Raw genomic sequence first — 26,694 nt, forward strand, 5'->3', positions numbered from 1 at the left:
CAGTGGACAGACAGCTTGACTGAGAGACAGCTGTGAGCAGGTAATGAACGGCTGCTGAGTGACTGCGTTGTTGAATGCTGCCACCTAGTGGACGTTGTGTGATATTGCAGGCGTGTTCAGGTGAAAGCTCACACCCGACACAAGAGCACACGGCTTACTGTAGTTATGACAGTGACCTCAGAGCTTCAGACTCTTATCAGCGGGCTGCAGGCAGAGGGCCAACGTCAGCCCGGCTCTTCCCATCAGGCTCAGTCACAGCATGAAAACAAGTCATCGACTCCCTGCTGGAGCACGTGTAGACATCATCAAGTGTTTATCTGGTAACAACACAGTATCTTTATGTGGCGGTTGACATATGGGACGTCACCTGACTCACAAGTCACACTTTATTCTGAGAAGACAAGAGCAGATTCAGAGAAGGAGCAGCAACACTTGTGTGTTTATAAGCTTTATTTATGTACAATAAGACACTTCTGGCTCTCCACCATCTGGAATGGCAGTTAACATATTTACAAGATATTTACATGACAAGAATACTATTTAAAAATATCTCTATAACGCAGGAAAATATATTTGTTCTACGGTAATCATTCCAAAATGAGAAATATCTATTGTGTGAGGAGGCGCAGTATCTTTTAAAAGCAGATGTCCCATTTAAGAATGAAACCTCTTGTATCATTAGCTGTAAATGCTGTTTAACTGCTAACATGTTAAGCAATACTGTACCTTTACTATAATGGCTCATGTGTATATAAATCCATGCATTTGAATAGTATTATGGGAAAAAACTCATGTTAACATGAAGTTAAAATTAACTTGTAAAATTTTTCTTAATATAAGAAACACACAAATATAATACAGTGCATTCAGGAAGTATTCAGACCCCTTTACATTTTACCAGATTGCAATAATTTCTAAACTTCTTTGTCATGTGAGTGGAGGTTAAAATCTGAAAACATGAATTGAACTATTTTACCACGATGCTGCAAAGTGACGACATGAGATACGGTGAAGGGGTGTGACGCTGAATGCACTGTATGAACACGTGGATGGTAACATGGGACTAAAACACGCAACAGTTCATGTAATGAAGGAAAGGATGTGTCATTTTCAACACCTCACAATATTTTCATACTTATGAACAGACATTAAGTGTATTGGTTATTTATGTGAAATCATTCAGGTTTTATATTTTTAAATCACATTCAAACTGCAAAAAGAAACTGAAAGTAAATCAAACAAACTAAATCAACACTGAAAATAATACAAAGATTAAACGTAGACTCACAGTCGGGCTGAAAATGTCACATCCTTCATGAAAGCATTCAACTCTATTTTCAGCATGATTCATATTTCTTCATCATGCTGAGATAAAAGTGCACAGCTCTGTTCTTTACTGAGCAACGGCTCCACAAAGACCAGATTATATATAATATATATGTATTACACTATACGTTACCTAAATGTCATTTTTCAACCAAGTTGTTGATCTTTTTCCCATCAAACCATGTTGACCGTGTGACACTGTGTAATAACACGGTGTTGTTATCACCCTTTGTTCACAGGTGGAAACAGAAGAATAACGGTCTCGTCCAGGGAAAAGCTGCAGGTGTGCAAACAAGTTTCGTCGTCCAGGTAAAGTGCTGATCCCAAACTGACAACATAACCTCACTCCTTTAAACCTCCTTTAAAAAAAAAGGACCACACTGAGTTCTTTGGTAAATTAGCATTAAAGAAATATTCAACTCCATCCATTAAATAATGAGAATGTTAACACCAATCATCATCGTCCACATGTCCCGTTAGCTTTGTTATGCTAATTTTTTTTTAAGCATTTAAATCTCTGAACTTATCAGCAACTAACAGGAATAAAAACAGTGAGAAGATAAACATACGTGGGAGAAAGGTAATATATGTAAAATCAAAAAATAGATAAGTAGAATGACTAAATTAAAACTGGTGTAAAAGCTAATCTATAAAAATAAGTCTTTAGTAGGAGACAGTGAGATTGTTTGAACCTGTCAGCGATAACTGGTCAGCAGATCTCAGGCCAGATTGTAGGGAGGGAGAAGGTCACATGATTATCAGTGAGTTTAAAAAGCTAACAGTCATCTTAGATACTAGAAGAAGGAGTTTCTATCCACTAGATAAGTGGCAGCCAAGACTCTTCCCAGGAAATCATGGATGATTTGATGTCGTAATTCTGATTATTTAACAATACAACCAAAGTGCTGGTATAAAACATCACTGGACGTTTATTGTGTGACAAGAGTGGTCAGTAAAGTGTTCAAAATCTCTGGTGCGTTCAATGCATCAGTTCACAAGCAGCTAAAAGGGTTTGTTGTGCTGTGTGCTCATTTGCCAAGAACTGAGTGTGATTCCTTTACCACTGAAATGTTTCTCTTGTTCTAGAGATTCCTGAAGAACTGCAGGGAGAGTTCGTAGGTCAGGAACATGGTGGCGCTCATCGGGAAGCCTCGGATGGCGTTTACTGAAGCTCCACGGAAGAAAACCTGCACGTAAACAAAAACAAAAAGAAATCTATTTTAGTGACTTAAATGTTTGACTTTTCATCAGTCTGAATAGGCCTTTTCCACAGCAGACATCTTGACCTGTTGTACTAGGAAAATCCTGTGTTGAATCCGCTGCAGTTCAGTTAGAAAATAACTACAGGCTCATTTACTTTCTGTTCAGCCAGTATGAAGCTGCAGCCAAGAGATTAAGACTTTAAGCGAGGAGGAGACAGCTAGCTCCACCGAAAGTAGAAGATATGTCTCTTACTATTGTGTTTATTTGATACAGAAATGTAATAAGTTTAGTGTGGCTGGGTGCACGTTACTGTGTGTGTGCATATTAAACAAGTGAGATATGAAATGTTAATTAAGAAGCCTCAGATGTGTTGGCAGGTGCATTTGTGAACTTTGGACTGAGCTGTTTCCTCCTGCTTCCAGCCGTTAGCTTCATACTTAAAGCAACAACATTAATTGATTGCACATGTTATCGTCTGCTGTCGGCAGAAGAGACAAGATATATAATCAGATATGTTCATTTCACAACAGATGATCAGGACATGAACTAACTGTAATGTGGAAAACATCCACAAACTTTTGAATTGTTAAAATTAAATGCTATTTGTTGCTTTGTAGTTTGCCTTCCTCATCTTTTGTGTATTTTTATTTTTTTATTATTACGATTTTATTCACATTTTAATGTCTTCATTTCAGGTCTGTAACTAAACTTAACACATAATAACCCTGCTTTGGAGGACAGTGTCCTTGATAACCACTCATTGATCCGTGACCTTCAGATGACAGGAACAGTCCGGTTCTCTCTCATGTGATCAATAACAGAACGTCATTGGTGTTCTATCGGCCAAAACACACTCTGTGTCTGCGTTTTGTAGCAGCTGACTTTATGAAACATCATGGACCCCGACACCTTGACCTTGCGTATGGCTGTTGTTCTGTTGTTGATTTTAGGGCCGAGAAGGCAGCAACTGATGCAGCTGTGCACGTGATGTAACCACCACTGCAATCTGCAAGTTCATGTTGCATCACCTCCTTCATTTGCTGATCCATCAAATCCATTTTGTAATTTCAGATGAGAGCTGCTGTTTCCTCCCTATTTCTTTAATGTAACCTGTATTTATAAATGACATTAATCCAAATTAAACTCATCTGATTATCAGTCACTCTCTGGCCAGATGTTTGTTTTCTATTTCTGGGTGTGACACCCTCTGGCTGTCGATGTTGTAATGTGACCCTCATCAGAAGAAGCTTGTCTGGATGCTGAGCTTTCATTCACTGACAGAATCACGTGGTTCAACACACTTCGGGGGGGTTTGAGTTCTGAGAACGCAGCCTGACTCGTCTGGGTTTCAATGTTTTTCTAGGGTCTCATTTTCTAAATCGTTAAACCATCTGTTACAGCAGCTGATACAGTAACAGTGGCTGAGTGGTGGCATTTAGTTTCTATTTAAAGTCTCAAAGACAAAAATACTTTAGCGCTTTCTATAAATTTTTAAATGTACTCTGGGATAGGATTTATAACCTATAAAAACATTTTAAACAATTAAGTAAAAACAAGCTAATAAAAGCCCTGAAACTGACTGATCAGTATTAAAACAATGTTCAGTACTGCAGGGTTTATCATCCTTAACGTGATGACAGACACTGTACAGTAAGTAGATTCTGAAGTTAATATTTAAGCTTTCCTGCTTCTCTCTCTTTTACATCTTTGTAAATTGAATATCTGGGTTTTGGTCGGTTTGGACTTTTTCCATCGCAGCTTCTCAGATATTTTGTAGACAAATGATTTAAATCGAGAAAATAAACAACAGATTATTTGATAACTGGTAGTTGCAGCCCTACAATAAACACAAACTCTACCTATTAATATCGTTTACCAAACTACATCTCCAACATCTCCTTCCACAGGTTAATTAGCTCAGTTAATAATTAATTAGCCACATCCTGTCTCAAATACATTTATTAAATATGACATTAGCTCTGTTAAAAACTGCCTCTGCTGATTCATGTTATTGTTTCATTTCCTGAAAGTGGTGGGAGGGGCTTCAGACCAGATATAAAATGTAGAGAATCTACACTGTGTTTAACACATTACAGCATATTTTTTGAAAAGCTGAATTGTTGTTTCGGTCTATTTTATATTTAAAGCTCAAAAATACAATTCTCTGGCAGCAGTAGCTTGGACTGAGCTCCAGCTGTTAATAATGAGAAGAAGTCTTGTGTTATGTCTCCGGTCACCGCTCACCTGTAATCCCTCTGTCTTGTAGCTGTGGATGATGCAGTGTAAGATTCCCCTGTACTTCCTCTGCAGCTGCGCGTCGGCCTGCATTCGGCTCTTCACCACATCAGCCGGCGTGGCCGTGACCCAGGAAATGGACCCTGAGTAAGAGGAAGGTGCTCTTTTAGTTCCTGTTGACCTGTTTACAGACTGTCAGGTGAAGCGAGGCACTAAACATTCGCAGGGTTACGGGTTCAATTCCCTGCAGCAAGTGAAGCTGAAAGTCGGAGGATACAGCATCAAAGAAAGAAAAAGATAAACGCTGTGTTCCAGTTCGAAATCAAAAATCCAACAAACAAAATTAGGCTGATGAATTCGTCATATTCCATTTAATATTTTGTATCTTATTGTTATATATGTTTGAGTCTTCTAATTCTGCCACGTGTTTCTTTTATATCTTGTCTTATTGCCTTTCTGTCTTATGTAAAGCACTTTGAATTGCCTTGTTGTTGAGGTGTTAAATAAATAAACTTGCCTCGTCTATAATTAAACTGTGCTACAGGAGACTGCTGTTAAACACCTTAATTAGCCGGTTGTTTTCTAAGCAGGACCTCTGGAACACAGAGCGATCAAAGGTTGGAAATTTAAACGGAGAACTTCATTAAAAAGAAGTGTCATTTACAAACTTCCTGCTGAAAGCTGGATCGCTCTGAGGAATCAGCTGGACCTGGTCCCGCTCCTCAAATCTAACCCGACAGAAAACAGAACTAACTGACTAAAACTAATGGTACATTCAAAGTTATTTATTTGTTCAGACAGCTGACCAAGTGGAAAAGTACCAGCAGTCGAGTGGAAATAAGTGAAAGCCACAGCAGCGGAATCACTTAAAAGGTGAAACTCAGCTGATGCATTTTATATTAGACCACAAACTACTTCAACTGAGGCAGGAAAGCATTGCCATTTTAACAGGAAATAAGTTCCATGTAACAAAGATTGCAGATAGATTAGTTCACTGGATATATATGGAAGAACTGAAATCCAGAGGCAGTGAACGTCAACTTGCCAATTCAGGCCCGATTCCAGGCTAAACATCCAAACTTCACTGATAAATGGAACACAGCTGATCTTAGCCGTCCGTCGTGCACGATTTCGCTCCGTCACGTGTTCATGGCTGGTCTGCATCTGGAAGCGAGTCTACTTGAACCTCTGAGACCAAACAAATCTCAAATTGGAGCCCAGAGGCCGAACACAGCTCACATTCACTCTGCCTGTGGTTGGCTAAAAATTTACACACACCCTCCTGCTCTACTTACTTTTAAAACCTTTGAGGAAAACATCTTCAGGATCCTGATTTGTTTTGGAGCTGTAATGTTACCACATGTCATATGACAAATGCAACAAGATTTCTTGTAATTACTCAGCCGTGAAATTAGGTCATTATACTAGTAAACCAACAAAGGTCCAATCTACATCAAACCTTTATGGAGCAAAGTTTTTCACGGGTCAATAAAAACAGCAGACATCAAGAAATAAAACAGGACACAGACGTCAATAAAAAAACCTGAACAAACAGAAACTTTCCATACTGCTGACTGACCAGATCAAGGACAATGTGGGTTGTACCTTAACAGTAAAGAGGTTTGTGGCTGCAGAGAAAGCAGGAAAAGCATGTGCTAGAGCAGGATGCAGTATGTAAATTAAAATAAATACTTCATAAAATACACATCTGAAAAAGTGAAGTAAACTATACAAATGAAACCGAAAATACATCTCTACAGCTGAGTTGAAAAGCTGCGATATAGTTTGGGACGTTTACCTGCGAGTCCTCCGGCGAGCCAGATAGAACATGGATGAGGGCTGGACGTGGCGTCTGGCTTCAACAGGTTGCAGAACATGGTGTAAGGAATGAAGTAGAGCGTGTATCCAGGAACGTCCCTCAGGATCATGGCCCCAGCCCCCCTGTACAGGCCCTGCAGCCCCTCAGTCTGCAGGATGCTGCTGATACAGTGGATGGGTCCTCTGTAAAGTCTCTGGCTGGGGATGTTGACGGAGCGCAGAGGGATGTTGGTGCCATTCGATACGCTGCCCGCAAGGTGTAAGTTCTCTGTAGGACACATATTAAAAATGATAGGGAGGTCAGTCACATGTCGTCCAGTGAGTGTTGAAACTAATCTCGCGTATTTTGTGATTCTGTGGGTGTATTATCACATTTCATATGAATCACAGAACAGTGTCCTGAAATGACACTCAACCTGCTGCCTGACACAGAGTAACCTTTCTGTACCATCATAAAACCGTTAGCCGGATGTATCCGCAGTCAAGGCCAAAGTGTCTGAAGAAGGTAATGAAACATATGTAGGTGATGACATGACGAGTGTGAAGAGTGTGAACATGACAGATCCCATAAACAAATAAAAGAGAATAAACTTTTCACGTGGCGTTTCATCTTATGATTGAACTTCTGACCTCAGTTTTATTGGTTTACTGTTTTATGGAGAGGAAGCAGCCCAGAAGACACAACACCACCAGGAATTTAACCTCCATACAGGTTTGAAAAGTGACCTTTTACCTTTTATACTATGAAGTTTTAAGCCTTATAAGTTTTTTGACGTTTTTTTGTCTTACTATACTATGACATTTTTTGACGTTTTCATGCCGTGTTGTACTATGATGTTTTTGTGTCTTAATATACTATGACATTTTTTGACGTTTTGATGCCTTACTATACTATGACATTTTTTGACGTTTTCATGCCATACTATACTATGACATTTTTGTGTCTTGATATACTATGAAGTTTTTTGACGTTTTAATCCTTACTATACTATGACGTTTTTGTGCCATGCTATATTATTACGTTTTTTGACGTTTTATGCCTTACTATACTGTGACGTTTTTTGATGTTTTCATGCCTTACTATACTATGACGTTTTTTGAGGTTTTCATGCCTTACTATACTATGACGTTTTTGTGTCTTAATATACTATGACGTTTTTTGACGTTTTTATGCCTTAAAGTACTATGACGTTTTTTTGACATTTTCATGCCATGCTATACTATGACATTTTTGACGTTTTTATGCCTTACTGTACTATGACATTTTTTGACGTTTTCATGCCATGCTATACTATGACATTTTTTGACGTTTTTATGCCTTACTATACTATGACATTTTTTGACGTTTTCATGCCATGCTATACTATGACGTTTTTTGACGTTTTCATGCCATGCTATACTATGACATTTTTTGACGTTTTTATGCCATGCTATACTATGACGTTTTTATGCCTTACTATACTATGACGTTTTTTGACGTTTTCATGCCATGCTATACTATGACATTTTTTGACGTTTTCATGCCATGCTATACTATGACGTTTTTATGCCTTACTATACTATGACGTTTTTTGACGTTTTCATGCCATGCTATACTATGACATTTTTTGACGTTTTTATGCCTTACTATACTATGACATTTTTTGACGTTTTCATGCCATGCTATACTATGACATTTTTTGATGTTTTTTTGGCTTACTGTACTATGACGTTTTTTTTGACGTTTTCATGCCATGCTATACTATGACATTTTTTGACGTTTTTATGCCATGCAATACTATGACATTTTTTGACGTTTTCATGCCATGCTATACTATGACGTTTTTTGACGTTTTTATGCCTTACTATACTATGACGTTTTTTGACGTTTTAATCCTTACTATACTATTACGTTTTTTTGTCTTACTATACTATGACGTTTTTTGACATTTATATGCCTTACTATACTATGACATTTTTTGACATTTTTATGCCTTACTATACTATGACATTTTTTGACGTTTTTTTGTCTTACTATACTATGACATTTTTTCACGTTTTTATGCCATGCTATACTATGACGTTTTTTGACGTTTTCATGCCATGCTATACTATGACATTTTTTGACGTTTTTATGCCTTACTATACTATGACATTTTTTGACGTTTTCATGCCATGCTATACTATGACGTTTTTATGCCATGCAATACTATGACATTTTTTGACGTTTTCATGCCATGCTATACTATTACGTTTTTTGACGTTTTATGCCTTACTATACTGTGACGTTTTTTGACGTTTTCATGCCTTACTATACTATGACGTTTTTTGAGGTTTTCATGCCTTACTATACTATGACGTTTTTGTGTCTTAATATACTATGACGTTTTTTGACGTTTTTATGCCATGCTATAATATGACGTTTTTATGCCTTACTATACCATTACGTTTTTTGACGTTTTTATGCCATGCTATACTATGACATTTTTTGACGTTTTTATGCCTTACTATACTATGACATTTTTTGACGTTTTCATGCCATGCTATACTATGACGTTTTTTGACGTTTTTATGCCATGCTATACTATGACATTTTTTGACGTTTTCATGCCATGCTATACTATGACGTTTTTATGCCATGCAATACTATGACATTTTTTGACGTTTTCATGCCATACTATACTATGACGTTTTTTGACGTTTTAATCCTTACTATACTATTACGTTTTTTTGTCTTACTATACTATGACGTTTTTTGACATTTATATGCCTTACTATACTATGACATTTTTTGACATTTTTATGCCTTACTATACTATGACATTTTTTGACGTTTTTTTGTCTTACTATACTATGACATTTTTTCACGTTTTTATGCCTTACTATACTATGACGTTTTTTTGTCTTACTATACTATGACGTTTTTTGACGTTTTTATGCCATGCTATACTATGACATTTTTTGACGTTTTCTTGCCATGCTATACTATGACATTTTTTGACGTTTTTTTCTCTTACTATACTGTAACGTTTTTTTGGCGTTTTCATGCCATGCTATACTATGACGTTTTTATGCCATGCTATACTATGACGTTTTTTGACATTTTCATGCCTTACTATACTATGACGTTTTTTTGTCTTACTATACTATGACATTTTTTGACGTTTTTTTGTCTTACTGTACTATGACGTTTTTTGACATTTTCATGCCATGCTATACTATGACATTTTTTGACGTTTTTATGCCATGCTATACTATGACGTTTTTTGACATTTTCATGCCATGCTATACTATGACGTTTTTTGACGTTTTAATCCTTACTATACTATTACGTTTTTTTGTCTTACTATACTATGACGTTTTTTGACGTTTATATGCCTTACTATACTATGACATTTTTTGACATTTTTATGCCTTACTATACTATGACGTTTTTTGACGTTTTTATGCCATGCTATACTATGACGTTTTTGTGCCTTACTATACTATTACGTTTTTTGACGTTTTTATACGATGCTATACTATGACGTTTTTATGCCTTACTATACTATTACGTTTTTTGACGTTTTTATGCCATGCTATTCTATGACATTTTTCGACGTTTTTTGTCTTACTATACTATGACGTTTTTTTGACGTTTTCATGCCATGCTATACTATGACGTTTTTATGCCATGCTATACTATGACATTTTTCGACGTTTTTTGTCTTACTATACTATGACGTTTTTTTGACGTTTTCATGCCGTGTTGTACTATGATGTTTTTGTGTCTTAATATACTATGACATTTTTTGACGTTTTGATGCCTTACTATACTATGACATTTTTTGACGTTTTCATGCCATGCTATACTATGACGTTTTTATGCCTTACTATACCATTACGTTTTTTGACGTTTTTATGCCATGCTATACTATGACATTTTTTGACGTTTTCATGCTATACTATACTATGACATTTTTGTGTCTTGATATACTATGAAGTTTTTTGACGTTTTAATCCTTACTATACTATGACGTTCTTGTGCCATGCTATACTATTACGTTTTTTGACGTTTTATGCCTTACTATACTGTGACGTTTTTTGACGTTTTCATGCCTTACTATACTATGACGTTTTTTGAGGTTTTCATGCCATGCTATAATATGACCTTTTTATGCCTTACTATACCATTACGTTTTTTGACGTTTTTATGCCATGCTATACTATGACATTTTTTGACGTTTTCATGCCATGCTATACTATGACATTTTTTGACGTTTTTTTGTCTTACTGTACTATGACGTTTTTTTGACATTTTTATGCCATGCTATACTATGACATTTTTTGACGTTTTTATGCCTTACTATACTATGACATTTTTTGACGTTTTCATGCCATACTATACTATGACATTTTTGTGTCTTGATATACTATGAAGTTTTTTGACGTTTTAATCCTTACTATACTATGACGTTTTTGTGCCATGCTATACTATTACGTTTTTTGACGTTTTATGCCTTACTATACTATGACGTTTTTTGACGTTTTCATGCCTTACTATACTATGACGTTTTTTGACGTTTTCATGCCTTACTATACTATGACGTTTTTGTGTCTTAATATACTATGACGTTTTTTGACGTTTTTATGCCATGCTATACTATGACATTTTTTGACGTTTTCATGCCATGCTATACTATGACATTTTTTGACGTTTTTTTGTCTTACTGTACTATGACGTTTTTTTGACATTTTTATGCCATGCTATACTATGACATTTTTTGACGTTTTTATGCCTTACTATACTATGACATTTTTTGACGTTTTCATGCCATACTATACTATGACATTTTTGTGTCTTGATATACTATGAAGTTTTTTGACGTTTTAATCCTTACTATACTATGACGTTTTTGTGCCATGCTATACTATTACGTTTTTTGACGTTTTATGCCTTACTATACTATGACGTTTTTTGACGTTTTCATGCCTTACTATACTATGACGTTTTTTGACGTTTTCATGCCTTACTATACTATGACGTTTTTGTGTCTTAATATACTATGACGTTTTTTGACGTTTTTATGCCATGCTATACTATGACATTTTTTGACGTTTTCATGCCATGCTATACTATGACATTTTTTGACGTTTTTTTGTCTTACTGTACTATGACGTTTTTTTGACATTTTCATGCCATGCTATACTATGACATTTTTTGACGTTTTTATGCCTTACTATACTATGACATTTTTTGACGTTTTCATGCCATGCTATACTATGACGTTTTTATGCCATGCTATACTATGACGTTTTTATGCCATGCTATACTATGACATTTTTTGACGTTTTCATGCCATGCTATACTATGACATTTTTTGACGTTTTCATGCCATGCTATACTATGACATTTTTTGATGTTTTTTTGGCTTACTGTACTATGACGTTTTTTTTGACGTTTTCGTGCCTTACTATACTATGACATTTTTTGACGTTTTTATGCCATGCTATACTATGACGTTTTTATGCCTTACTATACTATGACGTTTTTTGACGTTTTTATGTCTTACTATACTATGACATTTTTTGACGTTTTTATGCCGTACTATAATATGACATTTTTTGACGTTTTTATGCCATGCTATACTATGACGTTTTTTGACGTTTTTATGCCTTACTATACTATGACGTTTTTTGACGTTTTAATCCTTACTATACTATTACGTTTTTTTGTCTTACTATACTATGACGTTTTTTGACATTTATATGCCTTACTATACTATGACATTTTTTGACATTTTTATGCCTTACTATACTATGACATTTGACGTTTTTTTGTCTTACTATACTATGACATTTTTTCACGTTATTATGCCTTACTATACTATGACGTTTTTTTGTCTTACTATACTATGACGTTTTTTGACGTTTTTATGCCATGCTATACTATGACATTTTTTGACGTTTTCTTGCCATGCTATACTATGACATTTTTTGACGTTTTCATGCCATGCTATACTATGACGTTTTTATGCCATGCTATACTATGACGTTTTTTGACATTTTCATGCCTTACTATACTATGACGTTTTTTTGTCTTACTATACTATGACATTTTTTATCGTTTTCATGCCATGCTATACTATGACGTTTTTATGCCATGCTATACTATGACATTTTTTGACGTTTTTATGCCTTACTATACTATGACATTTTTTATCGTTTTCATGCCATGCTATACTATGACGTTTTTATGCCATGCTATACTATGACATTTTTTGACGTTTTTATGCCTTACTATACTATGACATTTTTTGACGTTTTCATGCCATGCTATACTATGACGTTTTTTGACGTTTTCATGCCATGCTATACTATGACATTTTTTGACGTTTTTATGCCTTACTATACTATGACATTTTTTGACGTTTTCATGCCATGCTATACTATGACGTTTTTATGCCATGCAATACTATGACATTTTTTGACGTTTTCATGCCATGCTATACTATGACATTTTTTGACGTTTTTATGCCATGCTATACTATGACGTTTTTTGACATTTTCATGCCATGCTATACTATGACATTTTTTGACGTTTTTATGCCTTACTATACTATGACATTTTTTGACGTTTTCATGCCATGCTATACTATGACGTTTTTATGCCATGCTATACTATGACATTTTTTGACGTTTTTATGCCTTACTATACTATGACATTTTTTGACGTTTTCATGCCATGCTAAACTATGACGTTTTTATGCCATGCAATACTATGACATTTTTTGATGTTTTCATGCCATGCTATACTATGACATTTTTTGACGTTTTCATGCCATGCTATACTATGACATTTTTTGATGTTTTTTTGGCTTACTGTACTATGACGTTTTTTGACGTTTTTTTTGATGTTTTTTGACGTTTTCATGCCATGCTATACTATGACATTTTTTGATGTTTTTTTGGCTTACTGTACTATGACGTTTTTTTGACATTTTCATGCCACGCTATACTATGACATTTTTTGACGTTTTTATGCCATACTATACTATGACGTTTTTATGCCTTACTATACTATGACGTTTTTTGACGTTTTTATGTCTTACTATACTATGACATTTTTTGACGTTTTTATGCCGTACTATAATATGACATTTTTTGACGTTTTTATGCCATGCTATACTATGACGTTTTTTGACGTTTTTATGCCTTACTATACTATGACGTTTTTTGACGTTTTAATCCTTACTATACTATTACGTTTTTTTGTCTTACTATACTATGACGTTTTTTGACATTTATATGCCTTACTATACTATGACATTTTTTGACATTTTTATGCCTTACTATACTATGACATTTTTTGACGTTTTTTTGTCTTACTATACTATGACATTTTTTCACGTTATTATGCCTTACTATACTATGACGTTTTTTTGTCTTACTATACTATGACGTTTTTTGACGTTTTTATGCCATGCTATACTATGACATTTTTTGACGTTTTCTTGCCATGCTATACTATGACATTTTTTGACGTTTTTTTCTCTTACTATACTGTAACGTTTTTTGACGTTTTCATGCCATGCTATACTATGACGTTTTTATGCCATGCTATACTATGACGTTTTTTGACATTTTCATGCCTTACTATACTATGACGTTTTTTTGTCTTACTATACTATGACATTTTTTATCGTTTTCATGCCATGCTATACTATGACGTTTTTATGCCATGCTATACTATGACATTTTTTGACGTTTTTATGCCTTACTATACTATGACGTTTTTTGACGTTTTCATGCCATGCTATACTATGACATTTTTTGACGTTTTTATGCCTTACTATACTATGACATTTTTTGACGTTTTTATGCCTTACTATACTATGACATTTTTTGACGTTTTCATGCCATGCTATACTATGACGTTTTTATGCCATGCTATACTATGACGTTTTTTGACATTTTCATGCCTTACTATACTATGACGTTTTTTTGTCTTACTATACGATGACATTTTTTATCGTTTTCATGCCATGCTATACTATGACGTTTTTATGCCATGCTATACTATGACGTTTTTTGACGTTTTCATGCCATGCTATACTATGACATTTTTTGAAATTTTTATGCCACGCTATACTATGACATTTTTCGACGTTTTTTGTCTTACTATACTATGACGTTTTTTTGACGTTTTCATGCCATGCTATACTATGACGTTTTTATGCCATGCTATACTATGACATTTTTTGACGTTCTTATGCCTTACTATACTACTACTTTTTTTTTGACATTTTCATGCCATGCTATACTATGACATTTTTTGACGTTTTTATACCTTACTATACTATGACATTTTTTTACGTTTTTATGCCATGCTATACTATGACGTTTTTTTGTCTTACTATACTATGACATTTTTTGACATTTTTATGCCATGCTATACTATGACGTTTTCATGCCATGCTATAATATGACGTTTTTTGACATTTTCATGCCATGCTATACTATGACGTTTTTTGACATTTTCATGCCATGCTATACTATGACGTTTTTATGCCTTACTATACTATGACGTTTTTTGACGTTTTAATCCTTACTATACTATTACGTTTTTTTGTCTTACTATACTATGACATTTTTTGACGTTTTCATGCCATGCTATACTATGACGTTTTTATGCCTTACTATACTATGACGTTTTTTGACGTTTTCATGCCATGCTATACTATGACATTTTTTGACGTTTTTATGCCATGCTATACTATGACATTTTTTGACATTTTTATGCCTTACTATACTATGACGTTTTTTGACGTTTTTATGCCTTACTATACTATGACGTTTTTGTGCCCTACTATACTATTACGTTTTTTGACGTTTTTATGCCATGCTATACTATGACATTTTTTTAAGTTTTTATGCCACGCTATACTATGACATTTTTCGACGTTTTTTGTCTTACTATACTATGACGTTTTTTTGACGTTTTCATGCCATGCTATACTATGACGTTTTTATGCCATGCTATACTATGACATTTTTTGACGTTCTTATGCCTTATTATACTATGACGTTTTTTTGACGTTTTTTTGACATTTTCATGCCATGCTATACTATGACATTTTTTGACGTTTTTATACCTCACTATACTATGACATTTTTTTACGTTTTTATGCCATGCTATACTATGACGTTTTTTTGTCTTACTATACTATGACATTTTTTGACATTTTTATGCCATGCTATACTATGACGTTTTTATGCCATGCTATACTATGACATTTTTTGACGTTCTTATGCCTTACTATACTATGACGTTTTTTTTGACATTTTCATGCCATGCTATACTATGACATTTTTTGACGTTTTTATGCCATGCTATACTATGACGTTTTTTGACATTTTCATGCCATGCTATACTATGATGTTTTTATGCCTTACTATACTATGACGTTTTTTGACATTTTAATCCTTACTATACTATTACGTTTTTTTGTCTTACTATACTATGACATTTTTTGACGTTTTCATGCCATGCTATACTATGACATTTTTTGACGTTTTTATGCCATGCTATACTATGACATTTTTTGACGTTTTTATGCCATGCTATACTATGACATTTTTATGCCTTACTATACTATGACGTTTTTTGACGTTTTTATACGATGCTATACTATGACGTTTTTATGCCTTACTATACTATGACGTTTTTTTACGTTTTTATGCCTTACTATACTATGACGTTTTTGTGCCCTACTATACTATTACGTTTTTTGACGTTTTTATGCCATGCTATACTATGACATTTTTTGAAGTTTTTATGCCACGCTATACTATGACATTTTTCGACGTTTTTTGTCTTACTATACTATGACGTTTTTTTGACGTTTTCATGCCATGCTATACTATGACGTTTTTATGCCATGCTATACTATGACATTTTTTGACGTTCTTATGCCTTACTATACTATGACGTTTTTTTTGACATTTTCATGCCATGCTATACTATGACATTTTTTGACGTTTTTATACCTTACTATACTATGACATTTTTTTACGTTTTTATGCCATGCTATACTATGACGTTTTTTTGTCTTACTATACTATGACATTTTTTGACATTTTTATGCCATGCTATACTATGACGTTTTCATGCCATGCTATACTATGACATTTTTTGACGTTTTTATGCCTTACTATACTATGACGTTTTTTTTGACATTTTCATGCCATGCTATACTATGACATTTTTTGACGTTTTTATGCCTTACTATACTATGACATTTTTTTACGTTTTTATGCCATGCTATACTATGACGTTTTTTTGTCTTACTATACTATGACGTTTTTTGACGTTTTCATGCCGTGTAATACTATGACGTTTTTGTGTCTTAATATACTATGACATTTTTTGACGTTTTTTTGTCTTACTACACTATGACGTTTTTTGACGTTTTCATGCCGTGTAATACTATGACGTTGCTATGCCTTACTATACATGACATTTTTTGACGTTTTAATCCTTACTATACTATGACGTTTTTTTGTCCCACTATACTATTACGTTTTTTGACGCTTTCATGCCATGCTATACTATGACGTTTCATGCCTTATTATACTGTGACCTTTTTTGACGTTTTCATGCCTTACTATACTATGACGTTTTTTGACGTTTTTATGCCTTACTGTACTATTACGTTTTTGTGTCTTACTATACGATGACGTTTTTTGACGTTTTCATGCCTTGCTATACTATGATGTTTTTGTGTCTTACTATACTACGACGTTTTTTGACGTTTTCATGCCTTACTATACTATGACGTTTTTTGACGTTTTTATGCCTTACTGTACTATTACGTTTTTGTGTCTTAATATACTATGACGTTTTTTAGACGTTTTCATGCCATGCTATAATATTAAGTTTTTTGACGTTTTTATGCCTTACTACTATGACGTTTTTTGACGTTTTCATGCCGTGCTATACTATGACGTTTTTGTGTCTTAATATACTATGATGTTTTTTGACGTTTTTATGCCTTACTATACTATGACTTTTTTGTGTCTTACTATACTATGGTGTTTTTTTGATGATTTTATGTCTTATTATACTATGGAGTTTTTTGTCGTTTTAATGCCTTTCTATAATATGATTTTTTTTTTACATTTTTATTTCTTTCTATACTACGATGTTTTATGTCTTACTATACTATGACGTTTTTTGATGTTTTATGTCTTACTATACCATGACGTTTTTGTGCCTTAATGTACTATGACGTTTTTTGACGTTTTAATGTCTTGCGATACCATGAGAGCTGTATGTCTTCCTATATTATGATGTTATTTGACGTTTCCATGCTGAATTACACTATAACGTTTCTTGAAAGTCTTATGTCTTAATATACTATGATATTTTTGAAGTTTTCTTGCCTTACTTTACTATGACGTTTTTTGAAAATCTTATGTCTTACTATACTATGATGTTTGTTGATGTTTTATGTCCTACTATAATATGACATTTTCATGACTTACTATACTATGACTTTTTTATGTCTTACTGTACTATGATATTTTTTGGCTGTTTTCAAGTCTTACTATACTATGACGTTTTTTGAAAATCTTATGTCTTACTATACTATGATGTTTGTTGATGTTTTATGTCCTACTATAATATGACATTTTCATGACTTACTATACTATAACATTTTATGGCTAACTATACTATAACATTTTTATATTCCAATACAATATGATTTTTTTGTGATGGAGCAGCACAGTAATAGAATGGTTAGAACTGTGGCCTAGGACATGGAGGGTTGTGGGTTCGAACCCTGGGTTGGGGTATTTCTGTGTGAAAATTTTTATGCCTTACTTTACTATGACTTTTTTATTCCCATGACATTGTTATGATCAGTAAGCCAAACCATTATTTGAGCTTCCAAAGACCAATGAAAACACAACAACAACAACAACAACTACTGCGCTTTCAGTATTATAATTAATTATATGTTTGTTTCTTGTATGTTTCTTCTGTTCATGGGGAAAACACAAACATCTTAAGCCAAAACCACCAACCCTGATTTACCTGCTAGAACCGTCTGCGTCTGCATTTGCAGTCTGATCTTGACCAGATCCACCGGGGCTCCCAGGCCTACTGACATCAGTCCAGTCAGCATGCTGGCCACGGTCAAGTCCAACATGCCACAGGGATGATGCCCGTCGCCGTAGCGATACTTGCTTATGAGTCTCTGTGTGTTACTGAAGAAGCCAAACACCACTGAGTTGTAGACAGTGATGCTGGCCAGTGGGAAAGACATGCCCTTAAAAAACCCTGAGACCTGAGAAACAGAAAACAAAGATGACAGTTAAGTGTTACAAGTGTTACAAGTGCACAGTGCAAATTTTAAACTCAGGAGTACACTTGGGCCATTTGTCTGCCAACAATGCACAGGATGAAAAATGGGGTTAAGTTGCTGCCAAATATTTCTGTGGAAAGAATTCTCTGCTAACGGCGAGGGGGGGGAGTTTAGGAGACACATGTTGAAAAAGTAAAACACAGCTGTCCACTGCCTGAACAAATCATCTGACCACTGAGAACAGCAGATCTGCGGGTTTAGAGGGAGTGCAGGGCTGATATGACACATACCATAATGTCAACCCTGCATCACACCCGATAAAACAAATGAATCAGACGTTGCAAAATGTTACTGATCAAATTTGGTGAACTACTATTCAATTTTAAGCTTCTGCAAATAACTTCCCATGGCGCTGAATCTACTTAGATTCCCGCTGAGAAACTGGCTCACACAACAATCAACACAAGATAAATCAAACTAGAGAATGAAACATAACAAATAAATCTATTCTTTGGCTTATTCAATAGGAAACTGAATAATTTAGGGTGCGGCCTGTGGATTACATCGACTTATAAAAATGTGAATTGTGCTATCTTTTTGTGACTTTCTTTGTCTGAACAATCAAACAAACAGACAGGACAAACTAAAGTCAGAGTCTTCCACAAAAAGATCTCAAAAAGAATTAAAGTGTGAATTGTTGACCTGAGAAAAGCAACGCCTGACACTTTAATTAAAGATCATCTGATAATCATCCATACCGTTCTAATGTCAAAAAATAAGTAAAATTAGACTTGGACTGAAGGAGTTTGTGTGTTTACCGTTTCCTTCCTGTAGATGGTGAGGACGCAGTGTAGCGTGTTCTTGTAGCCTTTCCCCGCCTGGAGCCGCGTCTTGGTGAGAGAAAACATCCACTTTCAAAACAAATAACGACAAAATAGTTCCAGTATGTGGAGGCTGACCCTGCAGCTGGCCACACGTGTCATTAACACTTTGATATTTGGCTTAACGTAGGATATGATGTCAGGTGACCAAAATTCAGGACAATGCCTAACGCCAATGTTGATCTGACATAAAATACTGACGACAGCTGTTGTTGATATTTTGTTGAGTTTAAGTTTTGTTGTTAAGTAGCCAAAATGACACATTAGCACATAAAATACAAACATCTGCTAAACATCACAATGGCAATTAACCAACAGGGGGATTTTTCAACTCAACCAAAACTTAGGGTTAAGGTTCGTCCAGTGTCTGCTGGAAAGACTCACAGTGTTTCCTTATTGATTTCAACTCAAAGTTGTTTCTGGTGTTTTTCCATCCAAATCTCTGAGAAAAATATCTACTCTTGCACTAAACTGTAAAACTTCAAAACTTTACCTACAAAGGTAAAATTATTCTGCTTTCATTCTACAGCAAATGATCTGAGCGTTAGTGGATCAGGTCATAACCTGAAACTGGAAAAAGACTTCAGCTCTTTATAGATCCAGACTTCAAATGGTTCGGAGAAAACTTTTAATACAACACTACACTACATCTTATGCTCATTACTACTGTCGTGCTCTGTCTATTACCAGAAGAGATTCTTCTTTGTTCTGTATCATGAAAACACTTTTCATTTTATCATGTTCAATTTTCATCTAAAACTTTGTAGCTTGGTTTGAAGTTTGTCAGTATAAACAGACAACTTCTTCCCATAATGACAAAAATGTGTTAATGTGGAAAATGAGTCTGAATTGTTTTTAAATTACAATAAACAAAACACAATGTGCCACAAAATACCAAAAGAGAGCAAGTCTTAATGAACTGCAGGTTTTTATTCTCTTATGTAACAACAACAGTGGCTTCAGAAAGAGTCCTTCACTTCCTGCACCCTTTATTGTGTTGATTTGATTTTAAATGGATTTAACCTCAATAATCCATAACGACAAAGTGAAAACAACTTTCAAATTTATCAAAAATCACAAACTGAAATCTCTCATTTACTGAAGAGTTCAGACCCGGTACTCATACTCTTAATTACCCTTGACATACATGCTTTCCAGGAGTCCACCTATGGGATACTGAACTGATTGGAAATATTCAACAAAAGGCACATGTGTATACAAGAGCCCACAATTCACACTGCATGACAAACCAAGCCATGACGTCTCTCTGTAAACCTCCTTCATAAAACCATTTCTAAAGCTTTGAGTGTTCCCTGGAAAACAGTGGTTGTGAAATGGGAGAAGTCTGGACCCAGGACTCTTCCTGGAGTTGAACTGAACAAGAAGGGCCTTGGTCAGAGAGGTGACCAAGAACCTAATGGCCACACTAACAGAGCTTATGCCTCAGCTTTATAATAAAAAGACGAAACAGAAGCCACTTTGAGAGAACGACACACGGCAGCCTGCTGGAGTTCGACTAACAGCGTTTAAAGGAGAAAAAGATTCTCTGGTCCGATGAGACGCAAACTGAACCGCTTGGGCTGAAATCCAAAACACCAGGCGCTGCGAGAAGCAAGATGGTGGCAACATCATGCTATGGGGCGGGCTTCACAGCGGCAGGGAGAAGAAGACTGGTCAGAACTGGGATGAATGCGGCCAAATACAGAAAAAACAAGAGTTCATGTAACCCGAGACTGTGGTGACAGTTCAGCTTTCAGCAGGACAATGACCTGAGACAAACAATCAAGTCTCTGACTGTCCGCGAGTGACCCGGCCGAAGCCCTGACTTGAACCCCATAATGCATCTGTGGAGTGACCTGAAGATAGAAGTTCACAGACACTTGCCATCCATCCTCTCCAGCTCTGATTGCTCAAATCCAGGTGTGCAAAGCTTGTAGAGACTTCCCTGTGAAGACTGGAAGCTGTAACTGCTGCCACAGTCGCTTCTACAACGTACTGAATGTCTTCAACACGTCTTCACATTATCGTTATAGCTCAGTGTTGCTTCTTATCCATTTAAAATGTGTGCAAAAGGTGACAGGGTCTGAATACTTTCTGAAGCCACTGTATAAAAGCAGGACAACACCGTTCAAAGGTTTGGGAGTATTCAATTCAATTCATCCAATCCTACAGAGAGAAACGCAGCAGCTCCCATCACAATCAAGCACTTTGTGAGAAAGCAGTGTGGCAGAGTCGTGCTGCAGCTCTAAAATACCTTCACTGTGTCCAGCGGATGGCCCACGACCACACTGGAAGCTCCTGCAGCCAAAAGAAAAAGAAAAACAGACACAGAAGAAAATAAAATGAAAACACAAAATACCAGAGGAAGGAAAAAAAAGAGAGAGATAATGTAACATGAAACTGTCTGTGAAGGGAAAAAGACTTGTGCTGCAAAGACGAGCTCAATACAAGCTTTGAAATAACTGGGTTTTCTTTGTTATTCGGTGCATTTCTGAGACTTAATCATGTCTACGGATAAAAGCAACACACTTTATTTGAATTTTTCTGTAATGGGCTTTTGGTTTGTGATGCACTCCATGCCCCTAAAGTGCAAACAAAGTACAAACAATTGCATAAACACCCAGCGTGTGCTGTCGTGTCCCTGCTGAGAGGAAACAGCGGGTGATGCAGCCAGAGACTGGACAAACTGGACTGCCATCATGGGGCCCTGGGGCAAACATGAGCTATTGTGCCCTTACTGACCCCCTGTTCCTGCCACTCTCTGGGCACTGTGTGTGAGCACATACGCATCACACACACACAACACATAGCAAAACAATGCACGCAGTATCCTGCCTCCAAGCGCAGATAACAGCCAGGACTAACTGGCCACAGGTTTGTTGTGTTTAGGACGAGGCGCTCAGGGCGGTCGGGGTGGACGCCAACTTTACCAACTTGCTTTGTCTGGTTGATTTAATGATGTAAAAGATGAAAATGAGGCACGAACTGAAAGAAGAGGAAGTGTCGTCCTGCAGCTGCTGCTGTAGGTTTCCCTCCTCACAGCACAGAAAGTGTTTTCAAATGCAAAAAACTTTTCTTTGTTGAACTTAATTTATTTAAATTGGCAGTAAAACAAGAAAAGAAACATGTTACATAATAAAAAAAGAAGAAGAAGAAGAAAAAAATAATTGATCCAGGTTTGTGGTCTAGGTTTGGATCTGGTCTCGTTACAGGGTTGTTGGGGGTCAACAGCTGAATGAAAGATGCTTTTACTCATTAACAGAAAGACGATGAGAGAATTCACATGAATCACCCGTTTCCTTGGTTCCACCCGTTGTTTGCCTCCACAACAACCATCAGGGAGAAATTTAAACTGAATTTTGCATTTATCTTTATTTCTGCTCAGTTTTCATTGAGGTTCAATTCAGATGTGAGTGAAAACTGTTTTTAATTTTAACTGAAAGAATTCTTTTAGTTTCGGTTCACAGGGGTCTCACCCAAACAGAAATGTAAGATATGACAGATATGTCTATATGTGTATATATGCAAGTTCATTAAAACAACATACACATAAAGATTCTATACGTTTATAAATATCTTTCTTATTCATTTGAAACATGTCTATCTTCTCATTCCGGGAAGGTTGGTCTCAGATATTTGGACCCTACTGTTTTATATATATATATTTATGTAACATATGTCTAAGTGTTCTTTTATAAACATATATATTTGTATGGGATATACATATATGTCAATATATGAAATTGTTTCAAATTCTAATGGATTTTATATAGAATTTTTACATCTGTTTTTATTTCATATGAACGTATATTTCATGTATGGAAATTGAATATACTGTATATACATATATTACGTTTGTGCATGGGTAAATTTGACTTCTCTTCCATTGACTTGCATCCATCAGTCAGAATTCAAGTTTAATGTTTCATTAATTAACGGTGAACAGACAGAAGAGCCTGATCTCAGTGTGAAGCTGCTGGAGTCCCACTTTATTGTTTATGCAACTGAAAGTGACGCAGCAGCAGCGCCCCCAGCGGCCAGTCCCGTCACTGCGTGTATTCCACTTAAAAAGCGTTTTCTCATTAGAATAAAAAAATCTCCACATGATCAATCCTGCAGGGACGGACTCTGTGTGCGTGTCTGCGGGAGATAAGGCGCTTGACTGGCTTTAAACTACTTTCCTTCACACTGGAGGTGAGGGTGTTTATCAGAGTGGGTGGGGGAGGGAAGGAGGGAGGGGGTTTCTTTGCAGACCCTCCATTGTTTACACTGCATGTGGATGCATGTGAGGCTGCACAGGTTTTCCTGCAAAACGGATTTCACTGCGCGAGAACAGCAGCCTGATCCTGAAGCTGTGTTTACCTCCCTGCACAGCTGATTTTAATCCACACAAACATGCACTTCATGGGAAGCCATGGAGTGACCCATCTGACCCCACAACCCCCACCAGCACCACCACAATCCCCCCCTGAGCCTCTCTCTCTGAAACAACTGCCTCGGAAATGACTTTTTCACTCACCGCCGATCCATCCCGCGATAAAATCATCCACCTGAAAACTGTTGGAGTTCTGCATCTTCCTCTCAGAGCTGCTCTGTGCGTCCAAACTTCAGCCCACCGCCTCTCATCAGCCCGCCAATGAAAACGCTCCGTTTCCCTCAGTGTCGGTGATGAGGAAGAAACTGATGACGCCTCGTCTCCTCCGGACAAAGCAACGGGCACAAATGTTCCTGAGAAACAGAGAAAAGCGATTTTAAAGAGTGACTGCTGTGATAAGAAAACCACACTGAATGTTAGAACAAACAGCCAATCAGAGCAAGAGTTTCAATGTGCGGGACAGCCCTGCTGGCCAATCAGGTGTCAGCTCCTCAAAGCACTGCAGCCTATGGAGACGCCACCATGGAAATGAGCCATGAGGAGCAGAAATACAAACCTCCTCACTGTAACGATAATCAGCCAGCTGTCTGTGCAAGTCCGTACAAAGGGTTAATTTTCTATATATTATATTATTAATATTAATATTTGATATTGTCATTTTGCAGTTTTCTTTCCTGTATCGTCCACTGTAACACATTCCCCCACTGTGGGACTAATGAAGGAATATCTGATCAATATATGATCATATTGACAACAGCTTCCATGAACAATACTGACTTAGACTTTAAGCTAATATTAAGTATCATTTTAACAACATAAACATAAAGGTGTAAAAGACTGAAACCAAACCATTTAAAAACAGATTGTTTTGTAAAAAGTAAAATACTAAAGTGTCATGAAGGTAAAATGTGATTAAAAACATTTGAGAAGATACACAATCAGGTGCCAGTTTATTAGGTACACTGAGATAAAACTGCTCTAACGTTCAATTTTTGTTGCAACTATTGTAGTTAAATACTGAGACTGTCTCTATTATTTATTCCACCCAGTTTATATCAGTGAGCGAAGGCTAAACAACAGAAACACCTCTTCATTTAACTACATCCTCCAAAGTAATTTCACATTTGAATCGACGCTTCTTTAAAACAGTGTCAGTAAAAAACTGAACATTATCACCTCCATTAATGTTGTATTAAGCAGCATTAGTTTAGGCTTGGTGTACCTAATAAACTGGCAGCTAGAGGACAAGAAACAGGAAATGGTTTTACTGTTAATCCCTGTGGGGACATTTGCCCTCCAACTGTTAAAGACAATCTGAGGTCAGCGGCTGGGACCAGGTGAAGGACGGCAGCAGAGGTTCCTGATAATACTTAACGTATAATGTTTAAACCAGAGACCTGGAGGAAACACACTCAAACACCAGCAGAGCAAACAACAAAAACCTGCTTCAAATACAGGACATGTTCGCTGTGATGGGACTGAAGACGCTGGACAGCTGCTTATTGATCTTTGATATCTGATTCCCTCTGACAGACTGAAACACTAAGACGAATGGCAATAATGTAAATATTACACACTTTATGAAGAGAGCCACAAAATGTTCAACATAATAAATACATTGGAAACAAACTGCCACTTTTATATGTATATGTTTTATGTTTTTTTATATATATATATATATATCACATTTCACTGTTTTGAAAGGCCAGTTCAGAGTATCAGTTTCTCCATTAAACCTTTTTATTTCCTGACTTAAATGGACCGATGATTGAGCAGGTTTGTTGAACTGAATATATATATATATATATATATATATATATATATATATAATATATATAACATCAATATCTGGTACCAAGTTGTGTATGTTCTCGAAATTGAGTTGCAATTGCGTCACTTTTTTATATTTAATAATGTGACATTAAATATATTGATATATCTCCCTTTGAAATGTAGTGTAGGCTCTTTAAACAGAAAAACTAAAACAGAAAAACTAATTAAAAAACATATTATCTGTTTTATCTTATTGAATCTAAATTGTCTACTAACACACGAAACTTTACTTTCAGTTCTAGTGAAGATCCCAAAGTTTCCAAAGATCCCAAATATGTCAAAGTTTAATCTTTGTGAATCACGTTCGTGCTCTTTAAACTGACTTGACTCATTTGAACTTAAATTCAAAAGGTTGAAAAAGAAAATCAGAGGACGGACAGAGAGACAAAAAGACAGGCAGAGATTTCTGAGTTTATTATCGGACTTGGAAAGATTAGATGATTTTAACAACCATCAAACAACTGAGGCGGAAATAAAAAGGAGAGAAGTGGATGTAAACACTGGCTCCATAAAACCATAGACGTTAATGTGTCAGAGTTGTTGTGGAGGAAACGCGGCTCCACCCCGAGATAAGACGCTGATAACAGAGACGCAGCATCTTCTTCTCTCTGTGGAAAATTACCAGAGAAACGCAGAAAAGGCCGAAGCCGACCCACGAGGAGAGACGAGAGGAAAACAACCAGCTGGTTCAACA

At 35.9% G+C, this 26,694-nt stretch overlaps 1 protein-coding gene across 1 annotated transcript; it reads right to left on the reverse strand.

The window, feature by feature from the left end:
* Nucleotides 1-432: 432 nt before the first annotated feature.
* slc25a48 (solute carrier family 25 member 48) lies at nucleotides 433-25,791 on the reverse strand. The gene is made up of 7 exons (XM_056383712.1): nucleotides 24,312-25,791; nucleotides 22,047-22,090; nucleotides 19,730-19,801; nucleotides 18,641-18,893; nucleotides 6,563-6,850; nucleotides 4,774-4,907; nucleotides 433-2,513 (listed from the first exon to the last, which is right to left on the reverse strand). Exons 1-7 carry the CDS (start codon nucleotides 24,364-24,366, stop codon nucleotides 2,409-2,411), a joined length of 951 nt encoding a protein of 316 aa, XP_056239687.1. The 5' UTR covers nucleotides 24,367-25,791; the 3' UTR covers nucleotides 433-2,408.
* Between the last annotated feature and the right edge of the window lie 903 nt (nucleotides 25,792-26,694).

This window comes from Seriola aureovittata, chromosome 8, assembly GCF_021018895.1.
Source record: "Seriola aureovittata isolate HTS-2021-v1 ecotype China chromosome 8, ASM2101889v1, whole genome shotgun sequence".
Taxonomy (NCBI): domain Eukaryota; kingdom Metazoa; phylum Chordata; class Actinopteri; order Carangiformes; family Carangidae; genus Seriola; species Seriola aureovittata.